General features: G+C 49.1%; 1 protein-coding gene across 1 annotated transcript in view; it reads right to left on the bottom strand.

The window, feature by feature from the left end:
* The window catches only part of LOC144095350 (uncharacterized), a 62472-nt gene that overhangs the window by 17762 nt on the left and 31935 nt on the right, over positions 1–12775 (bottom strand). The window contains exons 11-12 of the mRNA XM_077629114.1: positions 2350–2608; positions 612–849 (exon numbers count right to left, since the gene is read on the bottom strand). Coding sequence (XP_077485240.1) covers positions 612–849; positions 2350–2608 — 497 coding nt within the window. The remainder of the gene's footprint in view (positions 1–611; positions 850–2349; positions 2609–12775) is intronic.

Here is a 12775-nt window from a genome sequence, read left to right as displayed (position 1 = left end):
TTCGATTGCTGACCGACGGTAGGGCCACGCCTGTTAGCCGTTGACCGGAGGCATGATGCGTATGCTAGTTTCGTAACAAATCAATTTACTTGGGCAAAGAACCGGACAGGCACGAACTTTGTGACAATTAGTCAGGTGGCTTTATAAAAGTTCTTGACAGTCAAACAAGAGTGATAACTTGAGAAAGAAAGGTGAAAGCAAGGCCAGTAAGAAAGAAGAAAAACATCCCAGTATATACCAAGATATTGCAGCGGTTATTACAGCTTAATCGAACCAGGAGCATTGCGGTTTGAGCGGACTTCACACACAATACGCCGAAGTAACTCGCTCATAATTGTGACAAGATGCTTTCTCCAGAAACAGGAGCCTAGAAGGCAAATAACAGAGCACACTTCATTTACGAGTTTTAAGTTGAAGCGACGTACACTGTAAACAGAATGGAGTAAAAAGGGAGTAAAACTGTCCTCTATAGCACACTTTTTTATAAAAGGGTGTGCGCTAGAGGACAGTTCACTCCCATTTCACTCCCATATAGGTGTATTTGTGTTTAGAGTGTAGCTGTCTACAAAAGAAAGGACAAGAAATACCGTGACATCACAAATCGTACTTACATATGGAGAATACTAGCCTTAGTGTACTCCACAGATGTCCTTTCCCTATATTGCTTTAACGGCGCCATTCCGATGCGAAAAGGGGTTCGCCCTTCTTCTTGAAAAACAGTTTGAAAATCCTTGGCTCTGAACAGGTGGACAAGATAGTGCCGTCCGGGAAGTTTCTGAACCATGATTGGACCATGCTTATGGTACAGACCAATGCCAGTCTCGTGCGGTTCATAGCGGCTGTCCTCTCCTGTGGGACGAATGAAACCGATGCAAGCTTAGATGAAAGAATCAGCATAGATTAATTAATGAACCATTAAAGTGTTAAGCACATTACACGTATAGTAAAAGCTTATCGGGATTCGATTGTTTCAAAGTGTTAGTAAACAAAGCGCAGACTACGTAACTTGTGTTCTGTTACACAGCTGGGAGTAGCTTGCTTTTGGCAAAATTAAGGCAGAAGAGACAATGGACGAAGGAAAAGTAAGCACAACCAAAGCTGACACAACCGTTTGATGTGTGGACTCTTGTTTTGTCGTATACACAGACGCATCACGAGCCCACGTTGGAGCAGCTGCTTATTTATTTGCGACTGGCATCCATGTAGCGACACACACCCTTGGTCTTTACACTGATCCTCACCCAGCAGCTACCCTAAATGCCCTCCCGATAATCAACAGCATACAGGACCTCTCCCCAGAACCCCCTAATCCTTCAGGATATATATGCCATATATACAGATTCAATGCAGCCTACACGGGAAATTCATACGGGTCGGATTCCTGCACAACTGCGGGATCACCTGCAAAGAACTCTCACCAAACAACGTCCCCACACTGCCACACTGAGATGGATTCCTGGTAAGGCTGGAACCCCAGGCAATGAGGTGGTGCATCGCCTCGCCGGCGAACTTTAACACCGGGCGTTTAAAACCTAACACCTTTAACACAAATACATACCTTAATCCTGCCAGTACTTATCTCTACCATATTCGACACTCCGCTGCTTGCCCGAATTGTCCTGAATCCTATGCTAATTTGGAACACTGCATTTTCTCCTGCCCCGTGTCCATTCAGTCTCCTCCTTTACCACACCCTTCTCCCTCATCGTGGCTGGCTTGGCTAGCCTCGAACCGCCTGACGGACCAGTTGGCCTTAGTTACCTTGGCCCAAGACATCCTTGACGCTTAATATTGTGTTGAAATAAAGTTTTCCCTCCCTCTCTTTTGTCATCTTTTCGCGCTGGTTCCTCGTTTCGTTGCGTGGTACACTTTAAGGCATCCTACATTCTGTGTAACTTTGCAGGCATACCAAGATTACACGTCATTTCTAGTGTGTTTTTCTCTCCTGCTGAAACGAGGGGTGGTCAATGTCACTACCACGCTCTAACCTGCGTTGGTATAATCATTTTACCGAACCACGTTTTACAACACATTTTCTAGAGGCGTGCCGGATATAACGAAGCATTATCTGACCCCCAGTCGGTCTTCTGAGAAAGCTGCGAAATAACATATTGGTCGAGGTTCCACGATACCATGACGTGTTATGATGGCAGCACGCTTTCAAAAACAGATGATCAGTTACCTGGAAATACTAAAATGGGCTTCGCATCCCCGCTTCTTATAATCATGTGAAGATGTGTGCAGGGGAGAAGTCAAGATATAGTTAAAGAGTAAAGATCGAAAAAAACCATGTTGAAAGAGATGAATGCCATCAAGCAGAAACTTATTATCTCAGTGAAAACTTCTTACCTGTCACATTCCAGGCCTTCCACGAGAACCCGACCAGTGGCGACGAAGGTATTCTGGGCGCCTCTTCGAATCCTTTCACCCCCGAAGTTAGATACCGCTTGGAAGTAGTATTTGTGAACAACGTGTCTCTGGTGACCTCGCTCGTGCCTTGAACCCTGCATCCCCAATGTCCCTCAGGGTGGGTCGACAAAGGAGCGAGCCAGTTGCGCCCTCTTTTAAGCGGGCTACAGCGGTAAGCATTCATGGTGGCTTGCAAAGTCTATCGCTGGAACGTTACACCAAAGGAGTTTTCCTAAGCGCACTTGCAAGCATCGCGGAGCGAAACGTACATATGAAGCTTGCTCCGGCGCAGCTCTGACACGAGCAGACGCGTGAACCAGGGCATCGGTATCTCTTCTAGATAAAATGTCAGCCGACCAAGCACACCGTTGTCTTGATGCCGGCCGTGCATAGCTTTCGGGAAGCGTAAAGGGTAACGCTGCAGCAAGATTGCTGTCCTGTCTTCTATTTCGTCGTCGCGCCGACAACAATCCGCCTTGCTGCCCAGGACAAAGCCCCGCTTATCCAGCCTTAGGCGGGGGCGGTTGCACTTCGATTGTGACGGAACGGTAAAAAAGCCCGTTAAACAAGATTCATGCGAACACTGCATGGCTTATCGTCTTTTGTCCGGTTTTATGCTTATGACCCGTGCGGAAACAATGCGCGCAGTCTCACCGAGCGATTGAGTGCTTTTGCGTTTAGTCAGTTACTAGTGTGCTCTTGTCCATGCGGTTCCTTCCAAGTGTCCTGGGTTTTTGTGCGCTGTTTGACGATGGAAAAAAATCAAGTACCAACTGGCGCAGCCAACTACCTTGCTGAACCTTACAGTACAGAGCAATCCGGTAGAAGCTCTTGGAGGTGGAGGCTTCTCTCCCTCTGTCTTGCACACACTTACACACGCACGCACGCAGGCACACATACACGCACGCACGCGCGCACACGAACGCGCGCACGCAGCCTCCGTGGCCGCGGTACCTCGGTGGTCATGGTGCTGGGCTGCTGACCTGAAAGACGAGGGTTCGATCCCAGCCGCGGCGATCACGTTTCAGTGGACGCTAAATGCTAGAGATCTTTGTACTGTCCGATATCAGGGCCCGTTAAAGAACCCCAGGTGGTAAAAATTATCCGGAGCTGACCTTTAAGGTGTTATTCATAACCTCAGTTACTTTGGAACGTTAAAACATCATAAATAATATTGATTGATTGGTTTATTTATTCATACTGTTAACCATTGAATGAGGGTCAATACTGGGAGGAAAAGCATACACAAATACCAATTAGAAATACAACTCTCATTGCAAAAAATACATTGACAAAATCAGAATTACAAATTTTCACCCTGTTCCTGCAAAAACGTCACCACACTTAAGACAAAATTTTCAAACATCAATCTTCTCAACAACATCAGTTTGCAATTGATTCCAGATTTCAATAACATCTGAGAAAAATGAATACGGGTACACACCAGTACGTGTAATCATGGGTTGCATTATTCTGCTGTGGTTTTTTTCGTGAGCAACGTTTCAGAGGCGATTTCACATAGTATTCCGTATTAATTTTTACTTTGCTTTCCATCCATTATCTGAAAAAAAAGTTTCAAACTGTGAGTTTGCATTCTCATTCTTATTTATTCTTGCTCGACTTCATTTAACATTTCTGTGACCGAGTAAGTAGGGCGATATTTGGAACATGTAAAACAGCCTGCAATCAGTTGTATCCTCTCCAGTTTCTGTTTTAAACCCTTTTGATGTGCGCTCCATACATATTCAACATTTGGCCTTTTAAACGTCTTGTAGGCAACCAATATAATTTCTCTGGCCGCATTATGTAGCTTTCTCCTGAAAAAACGAAGCTTCTGGTAAGCTTTTGAATAGATGTTTTCAATGTGGCTGCGCCAATCAAGATTATATGTTAACCTTACTCCCAAGTACCTGAAACTCAGAATCTCGCCCAAGACATTCTTACTGATATTATATTAAATCTTCATAGCATTCTTCTTTCTTGCTACATGTGTGTACGTGTGTTTCTTGTAGTTTATTTACATGCCCCATTTCGGGCACCATGAATTTAATGACTGAATACACCTATATATTTTAACCTAATCTTCTGGGCAACCTACAGGACAACAAATTTTGAAAAAAAGATTGATTTTAACAGGCGGTTCAATGATATCAGGGATATAATTTATATACAACACAAACAAAAGTAGGCCAAAACAGAACCCTGCGGCACCCCTGACAGCACTTCCCGCTTTTCTGATATTCTCTTTCGAATTCTAACAAGTTGATAACGATTTTCAAGATATGTCTGAATCCACAGTACGATAGCCTCACTAATATCTAGTCTGCGCAGTTTTAACGAAGTTTAGAATGCGGAACTTTATAAAAAGCCTTCGCAAAGTCTACACATACATCTACCTGCTCACGTTCATCTATGCCTTACAAAATTCATGAATGTTTTGACCTATTATTTCGACCTCACTTATAAGGATTATTTGGGTGTAGAGCGTAGCCTCGCATCGAGTGGACGAAAGAATTTGATTCCTGATGCTCTCGATTCGGTCACGAGCAGCACTAAAGTTCCTGCGTGCCTATATAATTGGTATAGCATATAGGTTGTCGTTTTGCAAAGAACCTCCGGGTTTCTACGTATCAAAATTTTCTAATTGATCTAGAGGATCAGACGTACTCAGCGCCACTGAATTTGAATATCTGAGAACCAGAATGCTCTGGCATGTTACTTCGGATTACGATACGGAATTATATGAATCCAACCGACTCTTCTACCTTAATTCACCCACTAACCACCATCAATCCACATTAATACACAAATAATTTCAACTAATCCAACTTAATCCGCCTCCTAATCCACACGAATCCACCTTAATAATTTTCTGTGGTGGGCCTACTTCCAGGATTTGGGGGGTACTTCCCAATATTTCGGATTCGGCTAAACTTCCAAGTGCTATCGCAATTCCTTATTTAAGAATGTGGTTAAGAAGGCCCGAACTTTTTTTTTTACCTCGCACCATAGTGGTTATGACTCTGCTCTAGTAAAGCTCCGCCACTCGGCTAACCCGCCGCTCATTACCTGCTGCTACTGAGCTGTGACGTCATGCTAGCTGCGGCGGACTACTGTCGTCCATTCCAGACAAACAATTCTACAACAGCGTTTCGCAGCAAGATATCCGCAGTCACGCACGGAGGAAAAAATGATTTTTTTTACGTTTCCATGTATTTTCTTTACGTTTTTTTTTATCCTTTCTCCTCACGTTTACTTTGCGAGGCCTTCCTGCAAAAGAGAAAAGCAGGATAATGAAAAGTTGTTTGCAGCACTCCTGCGAGCAGATGCAGTTCTGCATTTTTTGTTGTGTTCCGCAAGTTATTTGACGCGTCTTCTTTCCCGGGGAGCAAGCAACTAATGCAACGCAAACTTCAGCACCCGAGATCTGCGACCTGAGAAAAAACTGGCAGTGGCTTAGCTCAGCTATGCCAGGATATTCGTGGCGAGAGGTACATTTCCCTGGCGGAGCTTGTGATGGTCACTGTATGTTTAGCAATGAGATAGATTAAGATCCACTCGGCGGCTGTGCGCCGTCTATTACGCTCGGCAGTCTTGCATCTCCGTGTGGCAAGCCGTTCCTCTCTCTGTTCGGGTGTCTGCGCTGCTCTCTTGGCCTTCATACGCTCATTCTCTCTATGTTGAGTAGCCAAGTGCCAGGCGACAACCTCAGGATCAGAAGAGTTAATCTTCTATTGTCTATACCGCAATTTAGCAGCGACTGGGCTCTCCTTTTCTGCATCCATGGTAAACGTTGTGATACAGCCGCCTATTATATCTCGGCCTTTTATACGCAATGCTGCGCATGAGATCCGCGGTTCGGGTGATAAAGCGGCGTGGGACGTTGCGGCGACGAAGCGCGCGGCGCATCTGTGCGGTCTGTCTGGTTACCATGGTATCGGCGCATGCGCACAACTGCTCATCCGCGTGATGTCACGCGCGGCTCCGACGGTGGAGCGGTTGCACGCCGCACCTGCTGCTCCTCTCCGGTTGCCATGGTTACGGCGCATGCGCACAACTGGCCTCTCCAGACACCGCAAAATGGTCGACTGGTAGCCCCAGTGTAACTCTTGCTACAAAATATTCCTGTGTATATTTTTTAGTCTCACGTAGCTTAAATCGTCGTCAGAGTTGTAAGTGTCCGCACACCGCTGCCTGGCTGCCACTGGAGTTGCGGCCTGGTGTTATAGTAGCGCATGCATGCCATAGTACCATAGGCGTTTTTGTAGTTGACAGCAGAATGCCCTGCATATATCCGGGGCACACTAGAGCGTTGAAATCGGTGGACATTGCGCCCAAACTGGCGAAAAAATGTGTAACTTTTTCTTTCCGCCACAACAATGGCAGCCCTTGAGTAACTGCGGTACCACTCGATAATGCCGGTCCGAGCTCGTGCTAGGTGAGCTAATTCTAGTTACGACTAATTATAACTAATTATAGTTACGACAATATACGGATGCGTTGGTTACCTTTGCAACATAGACGTCAAAAATTGCTTTAAAAAGAGAGAAAGGGTGATGTGCCACACGTCGCATAACGACTATTTCTGGCAAGGTTAGGCTAATGTACTCCGTGGGTTAGCCTCGAAGGGAAGGAAAGGCATGCTAGCTACCTCAATCAGCAGGTCGGCACCTGAACAGCACCTTGAATGAATAGTGAGCAAGATGAAAGCGCCACAGTGAAATAAGGACATAATACGAGGGACATTATGACTGCGTAAGTACCTCCACCAAACTTGGCATCGAGGTGTAGCAGCTCATGTTATCCCTGCACACTGCTGTGATGACCCCCATAATGCGCAGGTCCACACGGGACGGAGAGGCAAAGAGACACCGTATGGCTCAGTTTAAACAAACAGATATATTCAATAATTATACATGATTAAGATTCAGAGGCTGGGGCGTCCGAGCTTACGTGCCGACGACTTCATGGGGGCGATGGAGTGGCTCCGGAGTTGGGCTCGAGCGGTTGCTGGCAGAAGCTGAACGCCGTCGGGTTTCGGCGCTGAAGGCCCTCTTGGCGAACGATGTCGTCCTCAGCGTCCCTCTTCCGTACTGCTTGTCGATTTTTATATCCTCTTCTCCACACTCCCTAGGGTGAGGACGCCCACGCCGGAGGGGAAGGAGGGGGGCTAGGGCTTTCACTTGGGCGCACAAACATACCACCGCACTTATGGTCTCGCCCCCTCACGTGATGAGTCCGAGGGAAAGAAGGTTGTCTTCGAGGTAGCGCATAGCGTCGGCTGTGGTAAGGCGCGCTCTGGCCCGCTGACAGTTCCCGCGGGTCACCGGCCTCCGCTCTCCATCCATCAACTGACACTCGCTCCTCAAGGTAAGGCGCGCTCTGGATCGCTGACAGTTCCCGCGGGTCACCGGCCGGGAAAGTGGTCCCTTGTCCTGGGATGTGCTCGGGAGGCCTCTCCTGGAACCGCCACGGCAATTGGGGAGGATAAAGCCCGTTTCCCCGCGGCGGAGGCGGCGGGTCCGGTTGGGTCCGGTTGGGCTTAAACCCCTTCGTTCTGGTCGTCACTCTCAAAGAGCATGGCTGGGTAATTGATGATGCCGCTGTCATCTGGGTCTCCGTCTACGCCGCGCCGTGGAACGCGGAACCTCGTAGCACACACAAGGAAAGTCACACTCCACAAGGAACGTCACACTCGCTCACCCTCCAGAAGAATGTTCTCCGAACATTTGAGTCCATGCAGCTCCCCTTGTCTTTCTGAATCGCCTCGCACAGTGCGTCCGACAAAACACTTTTCGCTGCACTCAACACCACTGCACAACACCATATGCCTCCGCTGTCATAACTGGCGTCTCCAGGGGCAGCACTGATCTTCTTTTACAGATAAACATGAAACTCAGCACCCAAGCCTCTCCTTTCTAGTCCAAACTGGACGAAATAAATTTACCACAGTTACAAAGGAGCTCCCACTTCTAGCACGATCGCGGCACAGACAAAATATAGATAACGAAAGGAAGTAGGGCAGGTTCTGCATGCGCTCCGCATGCTCTCTTGTGAAGGTGTTACTTAATGACAGAAAGGTTTAACTACCAACTCCGATAACTTAACACATAAGCACATAGCAATGTTATGAGCTGTGGCATTACACAATTCTAACCAGTTCACAACTCCGCTCTGTTTACGCCATTAGTCCGACTTAGCTTTCCGATTTCGCAGCGGATATCGGCCTTCATGAGTCATACTAAGTAAGTCTGTGCCCCTTTGTCTGCTTTGGGACTCGCGAGGGCTCGTGGCAGGAGCCTCTCCTGGCGTTATCTGCGCGGCAACCTTGCGCGCTTCTTCTTCTAGCAATGCATGAAGTAAATCCGGTGGCATTCCGGCCGTCACCTCTGGCGCCTGCCGCACTAATGCAGGAGAGGGCGTTTCTTGCGAACTCTCTGCGCGCTCCGCTTCACTTCTGTCCCCATCAAAATCCGCGCTTTCCCTTTCCTCATTTCGTGAATACTGAACCGGTGCCGACATGAGGCGATTTGCGTGTATCCTTATCAAGCGCCGGTTCACGTCTCGGACTCTGAAGTTTACCGGAGAAAGCTTCTCGACAACCTCGCACGGTCCTCTCCACTTCGTCTGGAACTTACGAGCTAGCCCAATCTGCCTTTGGCAGTTTTCAATGTACACGCTGTCCCCCACATTAAACGGCGCGTCTCTAGCACTGCGATCGTGCACCTCCTTCCTGCGCTTCGCCGCTTTCTTTAAGGCCTCCTTTGCGATGTCCCTCGCCACTTGCAAGCGCGATTCTAGCTCCACCTTATAGTCGTCAAGTGAAGCGTATGGAACACGACGGGGGCCCTCTGGCACTTCACTAGGCTGGTCCGGGTCTCGGTCGTAGAGAAGAAAGAATGGCGATTCGCCCGTGCTCTCGTGTGCTGCGGAATTGTAGGCAAACATTGCATACGGGAGCCACAAGTCCCAGTCCCGCTGGTCGCGCGAAACAATATGCGACAGGAACCCGGCCACGGTTTGGTTCAGTCGCTCCACCGCGCCGTTGCAAGCCGGATGGTACGGTGTTGTCTGCTTCTTAGCGATCTTAAGCAGCTCGCAAACTCTCCTCATTAGCTGCGACACGAAGTTCGTTCCCCGATCTGTCAAGAGTTGCCTCGGGGGTCCATGTCGGAGCACGATCTGTTCGACAAATGCTCTTGCAACCGTGTCTGCCTTCTGATCTGGGAGTGCTACCGCTTCCGCGTATTTTGAAAGGTGATCGACAAATATTAAAATGTACTTGTTTCCGGAAGTGGTCGTGGGCAATGGGCCCATTATGTCCATACCTGTCCGCTCGAAGGGAGCCGAAACCTCAGGGAACGGCTGAATTGGAGCTGGTCTTCGTCCCTTGGGTGTTTTTCTTTCGAGACAGGAATGACACTTCGCACAGTAGTCTCTAACATCCTGTCGCATGCCACTCCAAAAGTACACACGCTCCACACGCCTGCGTGTCTTCGCTACGCCAAAATGACCGGCGCATGGCGCATCGTGAAACGCGCGATGAACCCTTTCTGTCCACGACCGAGGTATGACGACTCTTTCCCAAGCGGTTTTCTCTGGTCTCCCTTTCCTGGTTGGCCTCGTGCGCCGACACAGGGTGCCGTCTTTGCCAATGAAATAACCTAGCTGTTCGGGGTGAGACGGTGCGCCCTCTAAGCTTTCGATTATTCGCTTCAGGTCAGGATCTTTGCACTGCTCTGTGCGTAATTCGGCGGGGTCGACTACGGGGACAAACTCATCTATAGCTGCCACGGCAGCTGTGCGGCTGAGTGCATCAGCATTCAGATGCGTCTTTCCTGACTTGTGCTCAACTTCAAAGCAGTATTCCTGCAGGTGTAGATTCCATCTAGCGAGTCGCGAGCTAGGGTCCCTGACACTCATCACCCATTTCAGAGGATGGCAGTCTGTGACTAGCTTGAATTTGCGGCCGTAAAGGTAGCATCTGAAGTGTTTTACTGCCCAGACAACGGCGAGGCACTCCATTTCCGTAGCTCCGTACTTTTGCTCTGTGGGGCTCAGCTGTCGGCTAGCAAAAGCAACGGGATGTTCTTTGCCCTCGATAACTTGAGATAGCACGGCACCAACTGCGAACTTTGACGTATCTGTGGCCATAACGAAGGGCAAATTAAAATCCGGGTGGCGCAACAGCGGTGCACTCATTAGCTTCCTTTTCAGGGCCCCAAAAGCATTCTCCACGTTTTCGTCCCAGCGAAAGGCGACATTTTTGGCGGTTAAGGCGGTGAGCGGCTTAGCGAGCTTGGCGAACTCCTCTATGTGCCTTCGGTAGTAACCGATCAGGCCGAGAAACTGCCGGACCTGGCGGACGCTAGTCGGGGATGGAAAATCCGAGACACACCTTAGTTTCTTAGGGTCCGGTCGCACGCCGTCAGCTGAAACAACGTGCCCGAGGTATTTCACCTCGTTTTTGAGGAATTGGCACTTAGAGGGCTTCAGCTTGAGACCCGCCCCTCTTAGTCGCACCAAAACCTGCTCAATATCGCGCAAATGGTTATCAAAACATTCACTGTATATGATAATGTCATCCATATACACGAAGCACAGCCTCCCCAGAAGACCTGCCAGGATAACATCAGCGGTTCTCTGCCAGACAGCAGGGCTGTTGGCCAGACCCATCGGCATTCTTTTCCATTCATAGTGTCCTGAGGGCGTGTTGAATGCCGGTTTCTCGGCATCTGCCGGATCCATTGCTATCTGCCAGAATCCCGCCGCCATGTCCACTACTGTGAAGTACCTGGCAGAGCCCAGCTGAGAAAGCGTCTCCTGTATATTGGGGATGGGGTATGGATCGATGCGAGTTACGGCATTTAGTTTGCGGTAGTCCACTACCAATCGATACGAGCCATCTGGCTTTTCCACCAATAGTGCTGGTGCTCCCCAGGGTGACTTTGAGTGTTCGACAATGCCGCGATCAATCAGGTCCTGCACCTGCCGCTCCATCTCCTCACGTTGGGAGTAAGGAATCCTGTACGCACGCTGGTAAACGGGCGATGAAGTGCCGGTTTCTATCCTGTGCTTTATAACGCCACAGCAGCCCAAATCCAGGTTGGACGCGGCGAATACCTCCGAGTAGTCGTTCAGCAAACCAGCCAGAGCCTCCCTCTCCCTGGATTTTACGTGAGAAAGATCGAACGACACCTTTGGAGCAGCCGAAGGACTAGCATGCTCTACAGTTGCGAGTACCGTATCGGTGGGCTCACGTTTCTCTATCGCAGAGGTGAAGAAAGCCAATGTTTTGTTCTTGGGAAGGCTCAGTGGCTGCTGGCTACAGTTAACCACCCGTAGGGGCACTCTGTGGGCGTCATTAACTGTCACGAGGCACGCGGCTGCCTTCAGGCCATTGCTGAGAGAGTCGACCGGCTCAAGCACTCCCACGGCGCCGCTCTCTACATCTGAAGGCACAAACCCGTACAAAATGTGCTCCGACCAAGGAAGGACGACCGCCTCATCGACCAGCCTGACGGCAACCCGCGAATATACCTTCCCCAATGATCCCACTGTTTGACGGGTGTCAATATCGGTAATGCGAATCTCAGCGTGGGCGTCTTGCAGACCAGCCACGAACAAAGCGGTCATTTCCTCTTTAAGTATATCCTCCGCGTATTTCTTCTTTAGCTGGTCTCCTTCCTCCTCCCTGCTTAACGTATCGCGCGCTAAGCGCTGAAGCCGCGACGCAAACGCTCGCACGTCCTCCCCTACCATCTGTCCGGCGTCACGGAACCTCTGTACCCGCACGTGACGTGGTTCAGTGTCGAAATGCTCAAACGCGAGCTTCTTAAATTCCGCAAATGATTTTGTGGATTTTACTTTTTCGTCTCGCCATGCAAAATCATGAGCAGCTCCTGCCATCTTACACCTCGCCATTCCCAGCATTTGAGCATCGGACCATCCCCCCATTTTCCCAATCTCTTCTAGCATGGAAAAGAAATCGTAGATTGGAACCCCTGTCTTATCTCCTGTAAACGTCGGAATGACGCTTCCTAATGCCAGCATGCTTGCTCCGAGCGACGGCTGTGGAGTGGGAGCTCCCTCAGATAAAGACATTTTTTTTTTCAAGCCCTCCGGTGCCTCAAGCCTCTCAAATGGGGGTATAAGTCCCACAATCAGTCCCGTGATTCCCTTTTGATTACAATTTTGAAGTCATGAATGTCGCAGCATTCAGAGGACATTTGCTTTTGAGACCCCACTTCTGGCACCAGTGTGATGACCCCCATAATGCGCAGGTCCACACGGGACGGAGAGGCAAAGAGACACCGTATGGCTCAGTTTAAACAAACAGATATATTCAATAATTATACATGATTAA

This window comes from Amblyomma americanum, chromosome 6, assembly GCF_052857255.1.
Source record: "Amblyomma americanum isolate KBUSLIRL-KWMA chromosome 6, ASM5285725v1, whole genome shotgun sequence".
In the NCBI taxonomy this organism is placed as follows: Eukaryota; Metazoa; Arthropoda; class Arachnida; order Ixodida; family Ixodidae; genus Amblyomma; species Amblyomma americanum.
The sequence above is the reverse complement of the archived record's forward strand: the minus strand, read 5'-3'. Positions and strand labels throughout refer to the sequence as shown.